Below are 20,917 nucleotides of genomic sequence, written 5' to 3'. Positions count from 1 at the left end.
AATGGGATAGATGTTTCAAGGGCAGGTATGAGAATGACATTGTGTTCGTTTTCAAGTCAGATATATAGCAATGCACTTGAGATAGCCTCTCCACCTTCTCACTTATCATCTTTCTATCATAGAAGAGAGGTGGTGGCAAGTGGTTGTGGTTTGGGACAGGCTTCTTACTACACCAAACAACACAGTATCTTAGGAGTGAACCAAGACAATGGTGTGCTCCTGAGCCCCCGCTCCTCACTGGGTTATAGGGTCATTAACAGGAATGCATCTTTACACACCATGCCTGCAATGGACTGAGACCTTCTGTCATCCCATGCTGCCCTTGACAATACGGAATCTTCCTACTTTTGCCTTTTTTTATGACATTACAGCTTACACTTTGTTTATTAGTAGTCACTTTTGAAGTCCAACTGTTTATCTACAGATATTAGCTGGGTGACAAGGTCTACTGCCATTCGGAAATCTTTGCCAAAGAAACTGCTCTCCATCCCTTCAGTCTACAAATGTGAGCGTCATATCACAGAAAGACTCAAGACACGATGGAGTCTCGAAGGAGCTCAGGTAAGCACATTCATGTGATCCTGCCTCTGACACTACTGCTCTTGAGGGAGGTCTGCTATACTGTCTGGGTTACTATGGGTGCTGGCTAGTTCGACCCAAGGCAACAGAAGAGTGCAGGCATGCACCTAAGGCAACCTACTACTGACCAAGACTAATGATTTTCATGAAGTCAAATGAGATTAGCAAGTGGAAGGAATTCACATGAAGGGTTAGGCAGTAATCATGTTTGTTCTAAGGCCTTCTCTCAGTTTACTATTCCTGCTTACTGTGGTGAGCAGGAATATAACATGAATCTCAGTGGGACCTGCAAAGGAAAGGACCAACCACACTATGCCCAACAAGAAAGACACCATCAACAAAACCAGTTCTATGTGATATTACTGAAATAATTTACAGAGAACTAAAGGTTTATAATGAAAAATTATCTAATTTTATATTTTTTTATTCGGGGGTTCCACCTAAGACCCTGTTTCCCTATGCTGTTACCCCCAACCCTAACCCCTCCCAAACCGTTTTAACCGCTTACCCCATCCCCATATATATATTTTGTAAACATTTGATATTTTTTTGTTATATTAGTTTTGTTATTAAATTCATTATTTGCCATTTTTCGTTAAAATCACTCTATATGAACAAAACCACCTACCCTGACTCTAACATACTTTTGTTCATTCACCATGGTAAACACCCTCCCAAGTGAAATTGGGCCCTTTTCTTTCATCTAGATCCTTCTCTACTTGTGGCGTCCCTCTGGGCTCTATCCTAGCGCCATGGCTCTTCAACATCTACCTTGCCCCCCTGGACCACTTGATCTCCACTTTCTCTCCTCACTTCCAGTGTTATGCTGATGACCCTCAGCTTTCCTTTAAGCTTCCATGATATGACGTGATATGATAGTTTATTTATGTAGCGCCCATACACAATGTGTTTCAAAGCACTTCAAGGCAAGGGAGGGAAGAAGGCAAAATACAATGACATTCTTACAGGCCATGAACAGTAAGGATGTGAAATTAACTATCGTACTTGGCCTGACAACATTTCATATAGTGCAAGAGCTAAGACATAGATAAGGAAGGGATGCAAGAGTGGGAAGGAAATGGAAACAAACAGGCGACTAACGTACTAGGCCTGATGACATTTCTGGTAGAAACAGAGAAAACAAAAGGTGATACTTGTGAAAATAGTCTACCTCCTCCCTTTCCATTCTCATACCTGACTGCCTGACTACTATTCAGGCATGGTGCTCCGCTAATGATCTCTGCCTCAATGCCAGTAAGATAGAGATACTTCTCATTGGGACACCTGCACCCTGTCCTCCCCCCACTCTCTGGCCACCCTCCTTAGGTCCCCTCCACTCACCCTCTTGTGAGGCTAAAAATCTCAGGGTATCTTTGACTTCTCGCTCTCCTTCTCTCTGAACATCACAGACCTTGCCAAGAAGGCCAACTTTCAACTCCACCTCCTCAGAGGCATTCTCCCTTTCCACACCTTCCCCCAGAAGCACAAGAGGCCTCATTAGGAGTTTGGCGGTAGCCTTGCCGGTAAAACCAGCAGGCTGCTGCCAAACTTCCGAAAGAATCTGGCACCCGGCAATGACGAATTACCGGGGTATTCTGACTTTGCCGGACCCAGTAATTCCTCCATTACCGGGTGCTGGTGACTGTCAGTCCTCATTCCCATTGAGCCCCATAGGGTTGAATGGGAATGGAGACATCAGATGCACCGGCATTGTTTACAATGGTGCCGGTGCATCCGACTTGTGCTCGCGGGTGCCGCTCTGCCCGCCAGGTCAGACATGGTGGGCTGGCGGGCTGACAGGCGCCTGTGAGCAAAGCTCGTAGTATGGCGGTCCAGGAACTATGGTACTGGCATGCATAGCGGTACTGTAGTTCCCGGACCGCAGTGCTTATAATGAGGCCCAATGTCTCCAGAGCTCTGGTTCTCTCTAGGCTGGATTACTGCAACAACCTCTACCTCAACCTGCCTGTCTCTTCCCTTCGCCCTCTTCAACTAATCCAGAATAGGGCCACAAGACTTATCCTTGGCCTCAAGTCCAGGGTCTGCATCTCTCCAGCCCTAAAAACCTTACACTGGCTCCTGGTGACCGCAAGGATCCAATTCAAGACCCTTTGCATCTATCACAAGGCTGTCTGGGGCCTGTCACCTGTCTACATCCAGCTTTCTCTGCTGAAATACCACCCTGCTAAAGTTCTTTGGTCCTCTAGCTCCAACACTCTGCAGGTCAGATGCTTCTCCAAGCAGAGAGTGGGAGGTAAATCCCTTTCCTCGGCAGGAGCCTCTCTCTGGATTGGCTCCCTGTCCCCCTACTTGAGCCAGATCTTCTTAAGCACCGGAAACCTCTCAAGACTTTCCTTTTCTCCTCATCCTTCCTTTCTCCCCTCCTGTGCAAATGCCTCCCTGCATCTGCGATTGGTGCCTGGTCCCTTATGAGTACCACAGAGGCCAGGCCATCTTTGACCAGTCCCCCCCTCAGCATTCCTACCAGCACTTGCCCTCGGGCACCCTCCCCAGACTAACCTCATTCTGGTCCACTCCATCCATTGCACCTTTCCCTCTCCCACTGCCCCTGCACTTGCCCTCTGACCCCCTCAGTACTTGCTCAGCCCCCAGAACCACCTGCATCTGCACTTCACCCCCCTACCCTGCCACTGCCCCTCCCCCACCCCTGCCCTCCTCCTCTACTACCCATGCACTTTTGTTTTTCAGCACAGTAAGAATGTCACAAGGCCTAGTACGACCGTTATTGTTGTTGTTCTTCCTATGTACCCCCCTTTTTTGTCTTGTGGTACCTGGGAACACTTGTGTATAGGCGCCATACAAATGACCAATAAATAAATAAAACACCATCAACACAATAGCCTTCCTGTAATATCTGTGTCCCTCCGAACACCTAAAAATGTATAACTAAGTCACTCTGACTAGGACATAACCCTCCTTTCCCTCCTTAGTCCATTCATTGTGCAAGGGGTTGTCGCTCATGCCTTCCGAACAACCTTCGTCAAACCTCTTTATAAACAATCCAACAGCTGACCATATGACAGCTGACCAGAATCTACCAGAAAACTATTGTCCAATCGTCAACACACCTTTCATCATCGAAATCCCAGGTAAATGTATATACCAACAGCTACAAGACTCTGTCGAAAACTACAGTATTCTCATGTGTCAAACATGGATTCAGGCCAGTGAGAGGAACAGAATCAACACTGTAACTCAATATGGGTCATCCTAAAGAACATTGCAGACACCAACTTACTCAGGCACTCATCCTGCTGGACATTTTGGTCGCCTTCAACACAAACTGTTACGAGGTCCTTCCAAAAAGACTGAAGGACATTGGAATAAAATGAATTGTCCTATGCTGGATTGCCTACTTCCTGGCCCAGAGGACTGAAACAACACACATGACCCCTTTCAGGTCGTGACACATGACCCCTTTGAGGGCATGTCCTCAGAACTTGACATGCAAAAGTCCCCAAGTCCTTTTCTGTGCAGGTCCCGCTGAGATTCATGTTACATGCCATATTCCCGCTCTTACCTCTACTCTTCACATTTACATGACCCAATACTGAAACGTGTTAACAACACATGTATCTTATGCTTCATCTATGCAAAAAACATGCAAACCAATTACAAGCTCACAAATGACACTACAATGATTCCACCAGTGGATTCTTAGATGACTGCAAACAGACTGAAACTGAAGCGAAACAAAACAGAGCTTATGCTCTGCAGCACATCCACACTGCAGCACCTCACCACCAAACCCCAATGGCACCTGAACACTGCTCCCTTCTTCTGCCAGGAACCTCGGAATCATCATAGACAGCGATCTTGCACTAGAACTGCAGGTTAAAGCCATCGTATGGAGCTGCTTCTTTCATCTCCATATACCCAACCTGACTTTCATGCACTGGACCATGGCAGTTCCCCCACTTGTGATATCAAGACTAGATTAAGCCAACAGCCTCTACCTGGGACTCCTGGAATATCAGACTATCAAGTGTCCAAAAGGCGGCAGCAAGATTGCTCCAGTGGCTGCTGAACAAGCATAGTATTCACTCCAGACCTGTATCCATCACCTACCACATCTCCCACAGCAGGCACCCTATATCCACCACAAGGAGGTTCCCACAGTGACTACCATCAGGACCACTTTGATACAGCAACAATGCACCAGTAACAATACCAAGCATCAACCAGCAATGGCATGGAGGATCTTCCTTCCCTTTCCTCTTAATCAAACCCTGTAACTTTCTGCCCAAACACTGTTGCACACAGAAAGAACACTGACAAGTTGCCCAAGCGAGCCACTCCAAACGCTGTTATGGAACGGCACTGTATGTCCAACATGCTGCACTCGAGAAGGCCATTGTGTGTCGTAACAGGCTCACGGCTAAATTATGGGGTAGACAGCAGGTTAAGAGATGGGAGATTAACACTGTTCGTGCTTCACTTATGGCATTGTGTGGCCTACATGCCAGATATGGACAGCAACCGTCGTTGCCAGCTGACATGTTCTTTAACAGAATTAGAGGGCTGAAGTGCACATTCGACCAAGGCCTATGTAGGGGACTGGCTTTTTTGGGCATAGTGAGAATGGATGACTGGTTTACCGATTGCGCTTTTTTGACCCTAGCTGTATTCAAGGGGTTGGGAGGAACATCACTTGGGTTACTAATAATATACCATAGGGTTAAAGGGGAGTTAGGAGTGATTATGGATACACTCCTGTGGTTACTTCAGCAGTCGGATATATAGTAGGGGTGGAGCAGACAGAGAACGCAGTGTCCAGAATGTACCTTATGGCATAGGGATGGCGAGCGGGTGCCCGCAATAGAGCCAAAATGAAATGGGAAAGTGCATTGGGTCATGACATTGGGGAAGATGATTGGTGGCGATGTATATGATTGCAGATGAGGAAGGTGTCCTTGAACTATAAGCCTACATTGCTTCAGTTCTTTCGTCAGGCATATGTTACTCAAAGGAAAATCAGGACATTCGACCCAACCTCGCCTGGGGCTTGCCGGAACTGTAAAATGCAGGATACAGGTTTTCGACACAAGGCCTCGGAGTGTGGCGGGTGGCATGTTTTTGGGAGAAGGTTCAAGGGGTGCTAGAAGATATCATGGGCAGTGACATAGTTCTGACCCCAAAGATGGCCCCGCCTGGCCTAACACAGGAAATACAAAGAAGCAATTGAAGGTTGTTGGGCATCATGCTCCTTGTAGACAGAAGATGTGTGGCGATGCGCTGGCGGGCCCAGCAATTCCCAAGGGTGGAAGCTTGGATTCAGGACTTTGCGCGGTGTAATACACAGGAGGACACTTATAGGGAGTTAGTGGTCCTTTCCTCTGGTCCTAAAGATTATTGGGGATGAGTGCCCTCCTATTTTACTAGAGAACGCAGCCCCCAACAGCGGGGATGCAGTGACGACTAGAAATGCGGGGATGGCATGCAGGGAAGGCAGATGGTGAGGATGGGCTGGTGAGTGGGCATAGGAACACCCGCCTAGGTGGCCCACAGAAGCAGGCTGTGCAGTCTTGATATGGTTTGCGATCCACTCGATAAGAGTAAGGTACTTGAGGGGTGGAGAATGATGTTCCATACTACGTTTGATGGTTACTTAGAATGGTAGGGAGGGGTTTTAGGTTCGGGTGGGGGGTCTACAGTTTAGTACGAGAAATACTTAATGAGAAATATGTTGTCAATTGCATTCTTTGTGAATTAGAAATTGAGGATATTATGTTTTGGTGTAATTAAGGTTTTTTGGAAAAACAATAAGGAAATGTTTAAAAAAATAATAACAACTGACCCTCAGTAAACAGCTAAAACCCTTCCGATTCAAATCACACAGGCATGAGTGAGGCCAGAGCAGAAACCAACTCATGGACACCTGCACGAGACCAGCAACGAAACCTCAACTAACCATACACCTATTTGAGGCAATCCCTACCCAAAGGAATGCGCTCCCTAAAACCGAAAGTGAATTGAATGAACGCTATCACCAATATCCAACAGACCAACCTATTTATCACCAAGGAAGTTACTAGTCACCTCACTCACAGATGGCATCTAATGCTTCATCCCCACTATATGTACCCCTCAGTTGGCTACCTTCTGTTCTCCCTGACTGACCGGCTCCACTATAGAATGTTCTTTAACCGTAAACTAAACACACAAATCCCCTCACATGGCTACCTTAAACATACATCAGCATTAATCGAGCTGGTACAAAGCTCACCACTTTAGCTCTATCAGAACCCTCGACCCCCCACATCAGCCACTAACCGAGATCGAGAGAGCTTTCCTTTACAAGATCGTGTGCCTTCCCATCTGTATAAACATGTTTCTACGTATCAGCAAACACCGATAGAACTAGAACGGCACTCAGTACTCGTCCACTTGTGACCTCCTCCAATCAACAATACAAGCTTCACATCTGCCTCTCCTTCTATCCCATGAACACCCCTTCTTTACTTATAGAGCCATCCGCAGCGAGGCAAACAAAATGGCAGCCGAAGGGTGCTGTAGAAGACACTTTCCATTTCAATAGATACATCCAGAGAGTCAGGTATATCACTTGTACAGACTTTGAGTTTACTTAGACTACTTTATCACAACTTAATTTGCATACGTTAGAGTGAATACAGATGTGTTGTTTTTCTATAGACATAGAAAGTGGATTGAGTTTTGGTTTTATATATGGCAATGCAGTGAGCCAGTATGAAGCGGGTAAAGCTTACAAAGGGTCCAGGGATAGTGTACATGAGCGGAGGAAAGCTACCAGTTAGTTATGAGTCAGCCGCCATGTTTTCCCTTTTGACTGCTTCCTAACTTTTCATCCCAACCATTTTCAAATTGATGTCCTATTTATGCCTGTGTAAGATATGTTGGCAGGTTGTTCTACGCGTTTGCTACACTTCCAATGTGCACATTTTCCCTCCAATCTTGTTTGTTACCCTTAGCTCCAGCGACACGCTTGCCCCGAAAAAAAGCCTGGTGCCTGCGTCAATCCTCTTCAGAGATGTGGATATGTGAAATCATACCACTTCCTAACTCTCGTCCAGTGTAAATATTTAAATTCTTCACTCTCCCCTCAAATGACTTGCAGCTTCAGCTATGAACTATTTCGGTCCCGCGTCTCTGGACCGTCTCCAATCTATCTTTATCCTTCTGGAGGAATGGCATCCAATGGCGATCTCCAGAAATGAAGAACACCCTGTAGGTGTGATGACCAGACATGGTCACAGTACTCGAGATGAGGCCTCACTGTTTTTACCTTATGGAGCTTTCTAAAGCCAATCCTGTTGTTACAGTTTCTCTCATGCCAGCTGCCCCGTGGATCACCAGTTCAGTGCTTGTGCAAAACACGTGTAAATTGATATATAAACCCAACCTCTCTTCTGCTGCTGATTAGTGCTTCGCTCTCTGTTGCAACCAGAGCCGTGTCACATTTCTTAACCATTAGTGGGGCATTAACCATGGCAGCCACATACTCCTTTCCTTTTTGCTGTCCTTTAATACATTTCCCCAGCCTGCACTGCAGCCTTTGCTTTTTCTACTCCCGGGATGCAGGGCTTTGCACTTCACTAGATTTAGCCTAAAATGGCGGCACTTAGACACCACTTCCATCTCGTCTGAGTCACTGTGGCTTTCTTCCCTCTTTCAGGACTAGCAGCACTATGACAGATCATTCTATAACAAGACTGGAGGTGAGCCTTATGCTTCAACTTCATTTCTTAATACTCTTCAGCAGTTTCAACAAACAGTAACCAAAAACAACAACATTGAAATGTCCCAAGTCACGTTTCCGCTTTTGAACTACGAATCCCATAGTCCCTGTAGTCCTACTACACTCTCCAGCTCAGCTATGACCATTTCCTGTCCCTGAGCTCCTCCTCTTCTTTTACTGCTCTTCAAGCAGATAAGTAACGTTTCTTTACCTCCCTGTTAACTATAAGAGGGGAAGTTTATCATATGTTTTCTTATGGAGGGGAAAAGATATAATACATAGATTATGTAGTGCGCAAATAGAGTAATCCATAGATTAGATAATGTGTAACATTGTACATGTGTTAGGCGGCGCAAATAGAACAGCTGACCAGCGTTCGTGTCAGCACGAAGGACAGTATGGGGCAGCGTTTCTGCCGTCATATACGATTTGCGACCGTCATATTTTAAAATATGGCAAGAACTCTAGCGGCGTTCTAACCCTGTGCTTAATGCCCGGAACCTCAGGGATTCCGCTGAGTAGCTGCAGAGCTAACAGGCCCCGTAAGAGGGTAGGAGAACGCGGACCCCCTCCCTTGTGGGGGCAGAGTCGAGGGCACAAACGCGCTCATAGTAAACCCTCAGCAGAGAGCTAAACTAACGGAGAGCGCACCGGCCCCCACCTTCGCGTGGGCGGAACCGGATTCCTGTTGCACTTGCTCAGCGGTCACATTCAATATGCGACACGGAGCCCTAGAGAGGAGGAGGACCGCTGGAGCGTGAATAAATACTTGAACTGCAGTGCGCAGTTGGAGAAGTACGTGAGCAGTTCAGTTAGCTCACGAGGCATTAGAGGGAATCCCTCTACATAACCTGCACAATGCTCACTGCACAATCAACAACAGTAATATGGCATGATTGTGTGTCACCAAAGTGTCACACAGAGAAACCAAAATCAGGCTCTTCATTGTAGCTACTCCATAGCAGTACACTTGCATGTGATAGATTTCAAAATGAGTAGCCACAGCGCACTATTTTTCATTCACTTTCAGTCAATGTATGTCGGAATCCCCTAAAAAGTGCACAGTGTGCCTTGTGAAACACACAGCCATAACCGCACCCTCTGCATTTCTGTCGTCAAATACACTGTGTAGCACAGTCTGTCCGTACACACCACACCCACAAACTTTGTTGGCCAATCCCGTAGTCTCGGCAAGCCCATTTCTATGGCGTCATCTGCAAAAGGGGCGTATGGAACACGTGGCACCCTGCAAGTATCGCAATATTTCTGCAATTTTCGTGCTTGGTGCGTGGGAGTGGGGAATAACTTTCAACCAGGGGAGCAGACGTCGTTGCTTGTGGTGGCTCTGAAAAGAACCTTAGTGGTTTTGTGGTTCAGTAGAAACAGTTTTTTTGCGGTTTCAATACATAAATGTGTGTTTTCAACAACAGTTCACATTCCTACAATAGTTTCTTCACTGCAGTTTGTAGATTGTGAAACAACATTTCATTGCCACTGTGCGACAAAGACATGCCATTCGCCTTGAAAAGGTGTATGTATCGCAAATCAATGTTCTCATTCTCACAGGAGAACATCCCAGCAGCACTCAAGAAGTCACACATGATTCTGTTGATGAGACCCCCTTCCGACCTCTGGCTGGCGACAGCAAACAGTGGAATCCATCCACACTGTTCTCGGGGCTATACATGAGAAAAGCAGCTTGGCAGTAGGAAAAATGCACTGCACTGCTTTCATAGTAATCTTCGATTGACGGACCACACAGGAACAAGACATGTAACCCAAAAGGCAACGTAATGCCACCATGCATGACACCATGTCAGCAAGTACGACTATTAACTATACTTAAGGTAAATCTAGTACCCCAAAAAAAAGGGGGACCTAACTCCACGGTTCAGGGTTTACCATCATTATTTATACAAAAAGGAGATAGGGTGCATAACAATTAATTTAATAAGTCTCTCATCTGTTTAGCCACGGATGTTGATCATGATCTATAACCATTGGTCCTGAAAAAATGGACTTAGTACACAATACATTCTTATAACTTTGACCATTTTAATTCTCCAAAATCGATAAAACACTACTAAAAAACTTGTTTAAAACACATACAATATAACCCAAGATTTAGACACATGGTGGGTGTAACAGCAACCTAAAGGGATAATTTACATCACAATTGACAACATGTAAATTTCAACAAACACATAACAATTACAATGCACTATGTAATTAAACAAAGTGTCGATTCACAAACAACCATATCCCGACATGTTTCTGTTCTTTATAGCTTCTCAATGCTTGAACTTTCTTCAGGGGAAAAAAATGTTTTCACACAAGTTCTTCACCACCAGCAAACCACCGGCCGCGTCCAAACTTCTCTGACAGCACACCGTACTGCGAGCCAATTACACTTTTGTCCGTGGATCGAACAGGGAAATGGGTTCGCGGAGCGGAACAAAATATCACTAGTTTTTTGGTACATGCATTTCAGTTGTTTGCAACAAAAGTACTGGTTGGATTTCCATCAAACACACAATAGCACGCTTTCTGATCCAAGCCCTCCCACAAATTTGGTGAAAATCCGTCCAGCCATTCAGCCTGTAGCTGTGCGCAAAGTTTTTCTCCATTTAGTCTATGGAAAAAAAATATGTGGGACCCCTCCTATAACCTTGTCCCCCCACACAAAACCTGTCCCAACTTGGCAAAAAAAATTCAGAGCCGCCCATATACTTTTTTTGCAAAGTTTGGTGAGGATTCGTCCAGGGGGAGCGAAGTTATAAGCCGCCGAAAACATGCTCTTCCTATGAGTTTAGCAATTTAACCATAACTACACGCCCGCTACCGCGGGCCGTGTAATATATATATATATATGTGTGTGTGTGTGTGTGTGTGTGTGGACAAAGCATGGTGGCCCTTCTAGATCAAATCAATACAAAGAAAATTGGTCCCTTGTGTTGGAATACTTAAAAAGGCACCTACTTACACTTGGTAGTTAATTGGTTAAGCCACGAATACACAAATGTTTCCTTGTATATCTATCTTCCAAACTACAACAAAAGAAGGTATTTCATTTGCTTTCGATTTATCTTATTGTAGTTTTATATGCCAGAAACAAACTAAAAAGATATGAGGGTGCTTGTAGGTTGTGTAGTGAGTTGGCGCACACGGAAACCCGATGACAGCTATTAACTAGCAGTAGAGTTGCTTAGTGCAGGGTTCGAAAGCGCTCTCTCTGTGGATAATTTGCAGGCGCGCAAATCTCTCTCTGGCTGTGCTTTAGACATATTCAAAGTTGAATTGTTGTGTGCCCAATGCTAGCTTCTGTATTTTTACTTAGATCTTATTTATTGTATGATATGATATTTAATCTGTATTGCGCTCATACACACGTGTTTCAGAGCACACGAGGCAAGGGAGGGGAACAAGGGAGGACAAAACAGCGATCTTACTAGGCCCAGTGACATTGAGAAAGCGCAAGTGCAGGGGAGAAGGAAGGGAGAATGTGCAAGGGAGAGGGGAAAAGTGGAAAGTGCAGAGCAAGGGGTAAAAACAACAACTGGTAGTGCAGCCAGCAGGGTGGCAAGTGCGAGGTTTAAAGCGCAGACAGGGGCATCTGAATAAGTACGTGTAGGGGGACTGTAGGGTTACAAATACAGACCCAAGTGCAAGGGTTGCCAGGAGGCAGTGCGGGTGTGCGGCTGGGTGGGCAGGGACCTGGGCCCGAAATCAGAGGGTAGCCAGGTGCACTGAGCCAAAGCAGACAGATCAGTAGGGTAGAGGAAGAGCAAAGGCAGAAGAAAAGAGGACGGTCTTGAGGTGCTTCTGGAACCGTAGATGGTTCCCCTCAAGTTTCAGAGTGGCAGGGAGGCTGTTCCAGAGGGAGGCTCCAGATGAGGATAGAGATCTACCCCCAACTCGTTGCTTGGAGAAGCGACGGACCGTGAGAGAGGTGGAGGTGGAGGAGCAAAGAGCTTGAGTGGGAAGGTATTTACGGAGAGAGAGTTGAAGGTATTTTCAACCTAAGCCCCAGAAAGCCTTGTGGACAATGCAGAGGGTCTTGAATTTAAGCCTCGCAGCCACTGGGAGCCAATGAAGAGATTGCAGGGCTGGAGAAATACGATCCCAGGGCTTGAGGCCAAGGACAAGTCTTGCAGTCCTGTTCTGGATTAGTTGCAGAGGGCGGAGAGTAGAAGCAGGCAGATTTAGAAAGAGGCTGTTGTAGTAGTCCAGCCTAGAGAGAACCAGAGCTCTAGAGACAGTGAGCTTCTGGGGGAAGGAGAGGAAAGGAGTTCTTAGCCTCGCAGGTGGGCGCGGGAAGAGGGCCAAGGGAGGCCGGGCAGAGAGTGACAGGAAAGGAGGGTGAAGGTGTGCCGATGAGTAGAGTCTCCGTCTTACTGGCGTTAAGGCAGAGATCATTGGCAGCACAACAGTCCTGGATGGCAGACAGTCAGAGATGAGGGAGAAGAGGTGGTGGAGGGAAGCCTGAAAATGAGCTGAGTGTCATCCGAAAAGCACTGAATGTTGGAGCAGAGAGCGGCAATGTGGTGGGTGAGAGGTGCCAGGTATTGGTTGAACAGCCAGGGAGAGAGGTTAGACCCTTGGGGAACACCACAAGTAGAGAGTGAGACGGAGGAAAGGAAGGACCCACGTTGGACCTGGGAAGGTCGGTCAGAGAGGAAAGAGGTCAGCCTGGCCAGGGCCTGATCGGTGATAGCCAGGTTATCACAGAGACGGTTGAGCAGGATGGCATGGTTGACCATGTGAAACCCAGAAAAGAGATTGAGTAGAATGAGGACAGAAGGGATGTTAGAGTCAAGGTTGGAGAGCAGATCTTCACGGATGTTCAGGAGAGCAGTTTCTGTGCTTCTGGCACCTCTAAAGCCAGATTGATGGTCATGGAGACAACCAATAGAGTCGGTGTGAGGATTAAGCTGGGAGATGGCTAGCTTTTCCAAGAGTTTACCCAAGAAAGGAGTAATAGAAATCGGCCGATAGGTAGCCGGGCAAGAGGGGTCAACTGTGGGTTTTGTTAAGAAGAGGGTGCACAAGAGAGTGCTTTAGAGGGTAGGGGAAGACTACAGAGGCTAAGGAATGGTTACAGAAGTTGGCCAGAGTTGGAGCAAGCATGTCAATGCGGTCCTTGATAGTTTTGGACGAACAGGGAGAGCCTGTTTTGACTAGACTTGTCTGGAAATCCCTTTGGGGGAGAAAAGAGGAAAATATGAGAAGGAGCAAGGAGAGGCGGCTGCAGGGGGCCAGAGGAAATATATAGAGATGGGGGAGGAGGAGAGGCTGAGAGGGTGGACAGGATGTCATGGGTTTTTTAGATGAAATGAGAGGCCAGGGCCGTGCAAAGGGCCTGGGATGCGACAGGAGAGGTAGAGACTGCAGCAGGGTTGGCCAGCTCCTTGCAGATTTCAGCCGAGTTGTTAGATGCCGCAGATATATGAATATGCATGATTATACAAATTTGTCTTGTATATTTTTAAACATCTTTACTTCTGTTATGAATAAGTGACATTAAGTGGCATACATGACATTTTGTAAGGTTTATTGTAAACCAATCATAATAAATAATACAAAAAATGTATATTTATTGTAAAAGATACACACTAACTGGAAGCCCACCTGTCCAAAATGATGTACTGTCTTCAACCCTCCCTGGCATGGAGCATGTGGTAAGGGTAAATGTACTGTAATGTGCCCACCTACAGTGCAAGACCTACGCTCTGATCATGTAGCAGTCAGAGTTCGCATTAGAGGGAAATCAGTGAGATCATGGCATGGATATGGTGTGGATATGGTGTGGATATGTTATGGATATGGTACGGATAATGCAAACCACTCTTTGCAAGATATTTGACTATATTTTAGAGAGCCCTTTAATTCCCCCATCCCGGACGTCATGATACATGGCCTTTAGTTGGAAATCTCCCATTTACTCCCACTTCTGTGGAGTGGGACTCAATCAACGTTTTCCTTTTCTCTCCAGCACCTTAACTGTCTCAGGCAAGTGATTAAATAGTGTGGGTATATCTGGTGCCACTACCCATTCAAGATTACTTAATATCATGGAAAGACTTTCTTGCATTGAACCTGCCCTTGACTTGGACAGAGCACTGTTACAGGAATATGTCTTAGTTTCGTATTTATAACGTGCTTAATACCCAGACTAAGCAGACCCAGGGATCGAACCTGTGTTGCTTCGTGTCATCTTGTTTCCAAGGTGAGCACGTTGCCGCTGAGCTATCCTCCTGGGACTTTTAATTGAATGTTCTTTTTTACTCTTCCCCTCCACATATGCATTTGTTTTAAAATGTTCAGATTGAGTCTTTGTGTATCTTCTAGCATTGTTAATACTTTTGACGTGCCTGTGTGATGCCCATTTTAATTAGGATTGCGAAAAGCCCGGGCAGAATAGTTTAGCCACTTTAGGATGTGCAAGCTCCAGAAGGACTCTTCATTTTGCAATTGATCTATCATCCACTCCCTCTTGTCACCCATCCCTTTAGCCGGGACCTGTCAGCTCACATCTGCAACAGTCTTTTAAGAACATTGAGAACACATAGTGAAAATAGAATAACTCACTGTGCCATCCTCTCGCAGTTTTAGGCAGGATCCAAAGTCTCCAAGCCTCACGTGACCGCAGTAATCCAGCAGGATGTTATCCGGCTTAATGTCCCTGCAGGAGAAAGAGAGAGAGTGAGGGACTGAGGGGATGGAAGGGGTTGGCGGTGTGAAGGAACACACCCTCCTTGAAGCATAGGCAGAAGAAGACAATGAAATGGACAGGAGAAGAAAACAGGAGGCTTCTCAGAAACACACTTAACAAGGGTAGAGAATTAGGCGGTAGGGTGGATGCAAAGAAGAAAGGGAAAGGGACAGGGAGAATAAAAGGAGAGTACAAATGGCACAAGTAGCACTGAAAACAGAAAGCTAAGGCAAGACAAAAGATGTGAGGCAGAGAGGAGGCAACAACAGAAAGGCAAAAAAGGCAAAATAAGTGGTAAGACAAAAGAGTGCACAGGGACTGAAAACAAAAGGATAAAGGAATGCACTCAAAGGAGGGATGGAGAATGATAAACATTGTTAGGCATAAAACCTTTACCCAGGTTGCAGCGATCTAGACCGGAGTTAGAGCGGAGCATTTGTGGGCCGAGCCGCCTTGGATTGGGCAGGCATTGTTCCTCCTCCTGATGGTGGTCATGGGGGTGGGGGGAGCATATCAGGGCAGCAAGCCGCGTGGAAATGTGCCTGAAGTGATGGCATTACTGCTCCTCCAGGAGGGTGACACCACACACACGGTCTAGGCCCCTTTGTTATTGAGAAGCCACACAGTAGTGTAATGCCTGTTTAGCTGGTGGTGTGCAAAGATGCCGGGTGAGGACATAAGAGCGGGAGGAACAAAGAAGGAGGAGAAGACTATGCGGAGGGAGCAATGAACAGCCCACTTAGTATACCGTGGCGGTAAAGGCTGACAAGGGGAAATGCCACGAGATTTGAGGCCAGCGCGGGGACTCAGAAGACTTCCAGCAAGTGAGGCCTACTGCAACATGCTGCCCAACAGCTTGGGAACCTACCCTTAAAGGTAGGAAAGGAAAGTGCTAGGTGATGGATGAACACAGAGTGAGGGAGATACACAGGGGTAATGAAGAGGGCTGAGGGCGCTTGGGCCTTGACCACACCCCATACAAACCATCCACCGCTGCCAAAACACCACTTGAGCACAAGGGTCAATGGAAGAGCTTGTTTTGCAGGGGCCACAGTTTTAAGGACTAAGCAATACTTTGGCGTAATCCTGCCACATCACTTCCTGTTCCACTGCACCATATGACCACCGGGGAAATCCAGAAGAACTGTTTATTCAGGGGCCATGATTCGGAAGACCAGTATATTGTGTGGATTTTGATTCTTCAGCATTACATTGTTTGCTTGGGGCTTGACACCCTCACCCCCCATTCTCCCACATCCAACACCAGGGAAACAAGTGAAGACCGGATCCATAGGAGCCATGGTTTGGTAGACCAGGGCATTTCTTATTGATTCGGTTCAAAATGCGCACCACCCTCCAGTTCATCTGAATCCCTGGGCCTTGGTGGTGCCTGAAGGAGACTGCAGCAGAGATTTTGGGGGGGTTGCCTCCCCAAAGAGGACCATCTTGGCATCTAGCCCCCAATCCAATGCACCACTAGATAGCCTTTCTCCTTCAAAGTGTCAGCATTTTTTTGTAACTACCTCACGATGCATATTAATGCTCAATTTGCTCAATAGGTGTGTTTTTTGTCTTTTTCACAGTGGTTTTGGTAGAATCGTGAGGAAGGTTTGTAGTAGGAGAAGAGTGGTTAGGCAGCCGGTTGGCCCTCACATGCTGTGATAAGGGAGGAAGCAGTTGTTTCTGGCCACCAGCAACCACCTGCTACCTCCCACCCATTCAGATCCTATGAAATTCAGTTTTTGGGAGGTTGTACTGGTCCTAGATACTGATAAAGGGTATGATATGATATGGCATTTATAACGCGCCTAAACACAAGTGTTTCAAGGCGCGACAAGGCAAGGGAGGGGAAACAGAGGGAAGACAGATAGAGATCCTAATAGGCCAGGTGACATTGAGATTGTGCAAGTGCAGGGGGCAGGGGAAGGGGAAAAGTGCAGGGGGAAAGGGAGGTGCCAGTGCACTCCATAGGATAACAGTAAAATAAATAAAGATAATAATTAAAAAGTTCGGCCAGCTGGTAGCAAGTGCCAGGGTAAGAGCCGACATCAGGGGTCAAATGGGAGTAGGGGCTGTAGGGATACAGAAACAGTCCCCAAGTGCAAGGGTTGCCATGGGGCAATGCAGGTGTGCAACTGGCGGGAGGGGACCTGGGCCCGGGATCAGAGGGTAGGCAGGTAACCAGTGCACATTCAGTCAGGAGATCAGCAGGGGAGAGGAGGAGAGAAAGCAGAAGCAAAGAGGAGAGTCTTGAAGTGCTTCCGGAACCGGAGATGGTTCTCTTCAAGTTTCAGAGAGGCAGGGAGAATATTCCAGAGGGAGGCCCCAACAGAAGAAAGAGATCTACCACCAACTCACTGCTTGGAGAAGCGACTGACCCTGGGGGAGTTGGAGACGGATGAGCGAAGGGCTCGCGAGGGCAGATATTTAGGAAGAGAAAGTTGAATGTATTGAGGTGCCAAGCCCCAGAAGGCCTTGTGGACAATGCAGAAGGATTTGAACTTAATACTTGCCGCCACTGGGAGCCAGTGAAGAGATTTCAGGCCTGGAAAGATACGATCCCTGGGCTTAAGGCCAAGGACAAGCCTCACAGTCCTGTTTTGGGTGAGTTGCAGAGGGCGGAGAGTAGAGGCAGGCAGGTTTAGAAAGAGGTTGTTACAGTAGCCAAGCCTGGAGAGAACCAGAGCTCTGGAGACTTTGAGCTTCTGGGGGAAGGAGGGGAAAGGAAGAATACCTCTGAGGAGGTGCAACTGGTAGTGTGACTTCTTAGAGACGTCAGAGATGTGAGGAGAGAAGGAAAGTGTGGAGTCAAAGATGACCCTGAGGTTTTTAGCCTCACACGTGGGAGCAGGAAGAGGGCCAAGAGAGGCCGGCCAGAGAGTGACAGGAAAGGAGGGAGCAGGTGTGCCGGTGAGGAGAATCTCGGTCTTACTGGCATTAAGGCAGAGATCATTGGCAGCAGACCACTCCTGGATGGCGGAAAGACAGTCAGAGATGAGAGAAGGAGAAGAGGTGGTGTAAGTGAGCCTGAAAATGAGTTGAGTGTCATTCTCATAGCACTGAAAGTTGGGGCAGAGGGCAGCAATGCGATGGGCAAGAAGTGCCAGGTATTGGTTGAACAGCCAGGGAGAAAGGTTTGACCCCAAGGGAACACCACAGGTAGAGATAGAGATAGAGATAGAGGAGAGGAAGGGCACAAATTGGACCTGGGAGGATCAATCAGAGAGGAAGGAGGTCTGCCATGGCAGGGCCTGATCGGTGATACCCAGGTTATCACAGAGACGGTTGAGCAGGACGGCATGGTTGACCGTGTTGAAGGCAGAAAAGAGATCAAGTAAGATGAGGACACAGGGGGTGTTGGAATCGAGGTTGGAAGGCAGGTCTTCACGGTTGTTCAGGAGAGCAGTTTACGTGGTTCTGGCAGCTCTGAAGCCAGATTGATAGTCATGGAGACAACCAACAGATTCAGAGTGAAGATTATGCTGGGAGATGGCGAGCTTTTCCAGAAGTTTTCCCAGGAAAGGAGTGATAGAGATTGGACGATAAGGCAGGAAGGGTCAGCAGAGGGTTTCTTAAGAAGGAGGTGCACAGGTGAGTGCTTCAGGGGAGAGGGGAAGACTCAAGTAGCGAAGGAGTGGTTGCGAAATCTGTCAGGGTGTCAATGTGGTCCTTAATGGTTTTGGAGGAACAGGCGAGAACCTGTTTTGCTGAGACTTTCATAGATCGGACTTGTCTAGAAACCTTGTCAGAGGAGAACAGGGGAAAGGCAGATAAGGAGGGGGGAGAGGTGGCCAAAGAAAGGTCAGAGGAAGAGCAGGGAGTAGGGGAGAGGAAGAGAGAGAGGACAGGATGTCCTGAGTTTTAGAGATGAAATGAGAAGCCAGGGCCGTGCATAGGGCCTGGGAGGGGGCAGGGGAGGAAGAGACTGCAGCAGGATTGGCCAGCTCCTTGCAGATTTTAAAGAGTTTGGGCCGAGTTGTTAGATGCCACAGAGACACAGGCTTGGATGTGGGCTCTCTTCTTGGTGCAGACAGAGAGTCTGTATTGCCTTTGGAGCAGGTGGCAGGCCAGTTTTTCAGAGGATGTACCGGAAGCACGCCATTTCCTCTTGGCCACCCTGCACATGCATTTAAGGGTGATGAGGGGCTCTAGACTGAAATGGTGATAAAGAAAGATTGGGATGATGAAGGCATTTTGTATAGCACTTAGATTGAAACAGATTGGGAAGAGTTCAGGTGGGTTGGGCACCCAGGGTGATTTAAGCAGAAAATGGTCCTGAGAGAGAAAGGCCTAGTTTTAGAAAGGGATAGGGTTGAAAAAGAGGTTCTGGGAGAAAACGTAGGAGTGGGAGAAGGAATTTGAGCTAGAAAATGGAATTGGAGAAATAAATGGAGAAAATGAAGGAGGCAGTGAGGCAGATGATTGGACAAAACGAAGAGGGTGACAGGGAGAGGAAATAAGAAAAAGTGGTAGGAGGATCGGAGAGAGTGAGGGAAGAAAGGGAGAGGCAGGACAAATGAAAGGATGGGCGGGAGAACGTGTACGAGAAAGGGAGAGAGAAGAAAAGAAAAGAAAGTGACTTATAGAGAGAAGAAGCAGAACAAAGAGAGGAAAAGAAAATAGCCAGGGAACATAAAGGTACTAGAGGCAGTGTATAAACCAGGTCACCACTGCAAGGAAATGACCTAAACGATTACTTGATGGACACAACAAAGATGAAGGAACAGATACAGGTAACACATTGACCACCAGGTCATGGTACCCACATAAAGGTACACAAGACTGGTTCATGGCTAAGGAAGCAGCGTCAAGAGTAACACGAGAAGTAACACTAAAGTCAAGCAAAAGGAGAGGAAATTGGCAAGAGTGAGGAAGGGGGGTTTGGACAAGTGCACCGAGGGGCAGAAAGAGAGAACAGAGACACCAAAGGATGAGGCAGGGAGGGACGAAAATGAAAGTAAAAGGGGAGAAGAAATTACAAAACAAAAGGGAAAGCGAGAGAATTGATGTGGGTAGTTTAAGGGCAATCAAAGATTTGAGCGCAGAAGAAACGCTCACAAAATGAGTCAAGGCCTCTGTGGGAGAGTCAGAGGAGAGAAAGCAGAGGGGGCACAGAAGAAATGGTTCTGATGGCAACTCGAGATGGGCCACTGCGACCTGGCACAAGTCTGTAGATTTAAGCACCAATGCAGTATGGCCAGCCGAGGTCCCACCAAGACTAGGAATAGACAGCCACTCATAGCCAGAAAAGCCTGGGTTGACAAACACAATGGAAAATCCAACAGCAGAGGGCCTTTCAAGTGGATTTCAATTGTGTCTACTAAATGGGGGGATTGGGGTGGGTATGGTGAAAGTGGCAGCTTTATGGAGGAAGTCATGCTTTTGGTGACATTCTGTGGCAGGCTGCTATGTCCTTAAATGGCGGCCAAAGGGCTGGTTGAAAGTGTAGGTGATATCACTTCTTTTCTGGAGCGGCTTTGTATCTTCTTGGGAACAACAATTTGAGATGGGCGGCGGGAGAACAGTCTGTAGGTGGAAAAGGTTGGGGTGATATGCACAAGTGGGCAGTGAAGAGTTTGTAATTGGATTGAGGAGGTAAAGTTGGTGCAATATCTGGGCTCAGTTTTACCCACAAAAGTAGACCGTGCAGAGAGTGTGGCCCTGCAGGAGGACGGGAGTAAAGGGGAGTAATAGTTGTGCCATCGCCTTAGTCGAAGATGCATGTTGGTTTTACTATTGCAGATCTCTGGGCATAATCAGGGCTGGGCATGAGGGGTAACAGGGATACGTTTGCGAGTCGGGTAACGGGGGACCAAAGGACCGACTGGAAGTCGTCAAAGGCTGGATTGCTAGAGGAAGCCTGGGGTGGGCACAGGGCAAAGAGAGGG

At 47.2% G+C, this 20,917-nt stretch overlaps 1 protein-coding gene across 6 annotated transcripts in view; it reads right to left on the bottom strand.

The window, feature by feature from the left end:
• DMPK (DM1 protein kinase) overlaps positions 1-20,917 on the bottom strand; it is a 672,629-nt gene that overhangs the window by 209,063 nt on the left and 442,649 nt on the right. For all 6 annotated transcript variants that reach the window (XR_011302059.1, XM_069644639.1, XM_069644638.1 and 3 more), the window contains exon 6: positions 14,906-14,999. Coding sequence is in view for 5 of the 6 variants with exons in the window: in XM_069644639.1 (XP_069500740.1) it covers positions 14,906-14,999 (94 nt within the window). In the remaining variant the exon portion in view is untranslated. The remainder of the gene's footprint in view (positions 1-14,905; positions 15,000-20,917) is intronic.

The sequence above is a fragment of the Ambystoma mexicanum genome, chromosome 2p, assembly GCF_040938575.1.
Source record: "Ambystoma mexicanum isolate Mex_15411 chromosome 2p, UKY_AmexF1_1, whole genome shotgun sequence".
Lineage (NCBI taxonomy): Eukaryota > Metazoa > Chordata > Amphibia > Caudata > Ambystomatidae > Ambystoma > Ambystoma mexicanum.
Note: the sequence above shows the minus strand (reverse complement) of the source record. Positions and strands in the feature narration are given on the sequence as shown.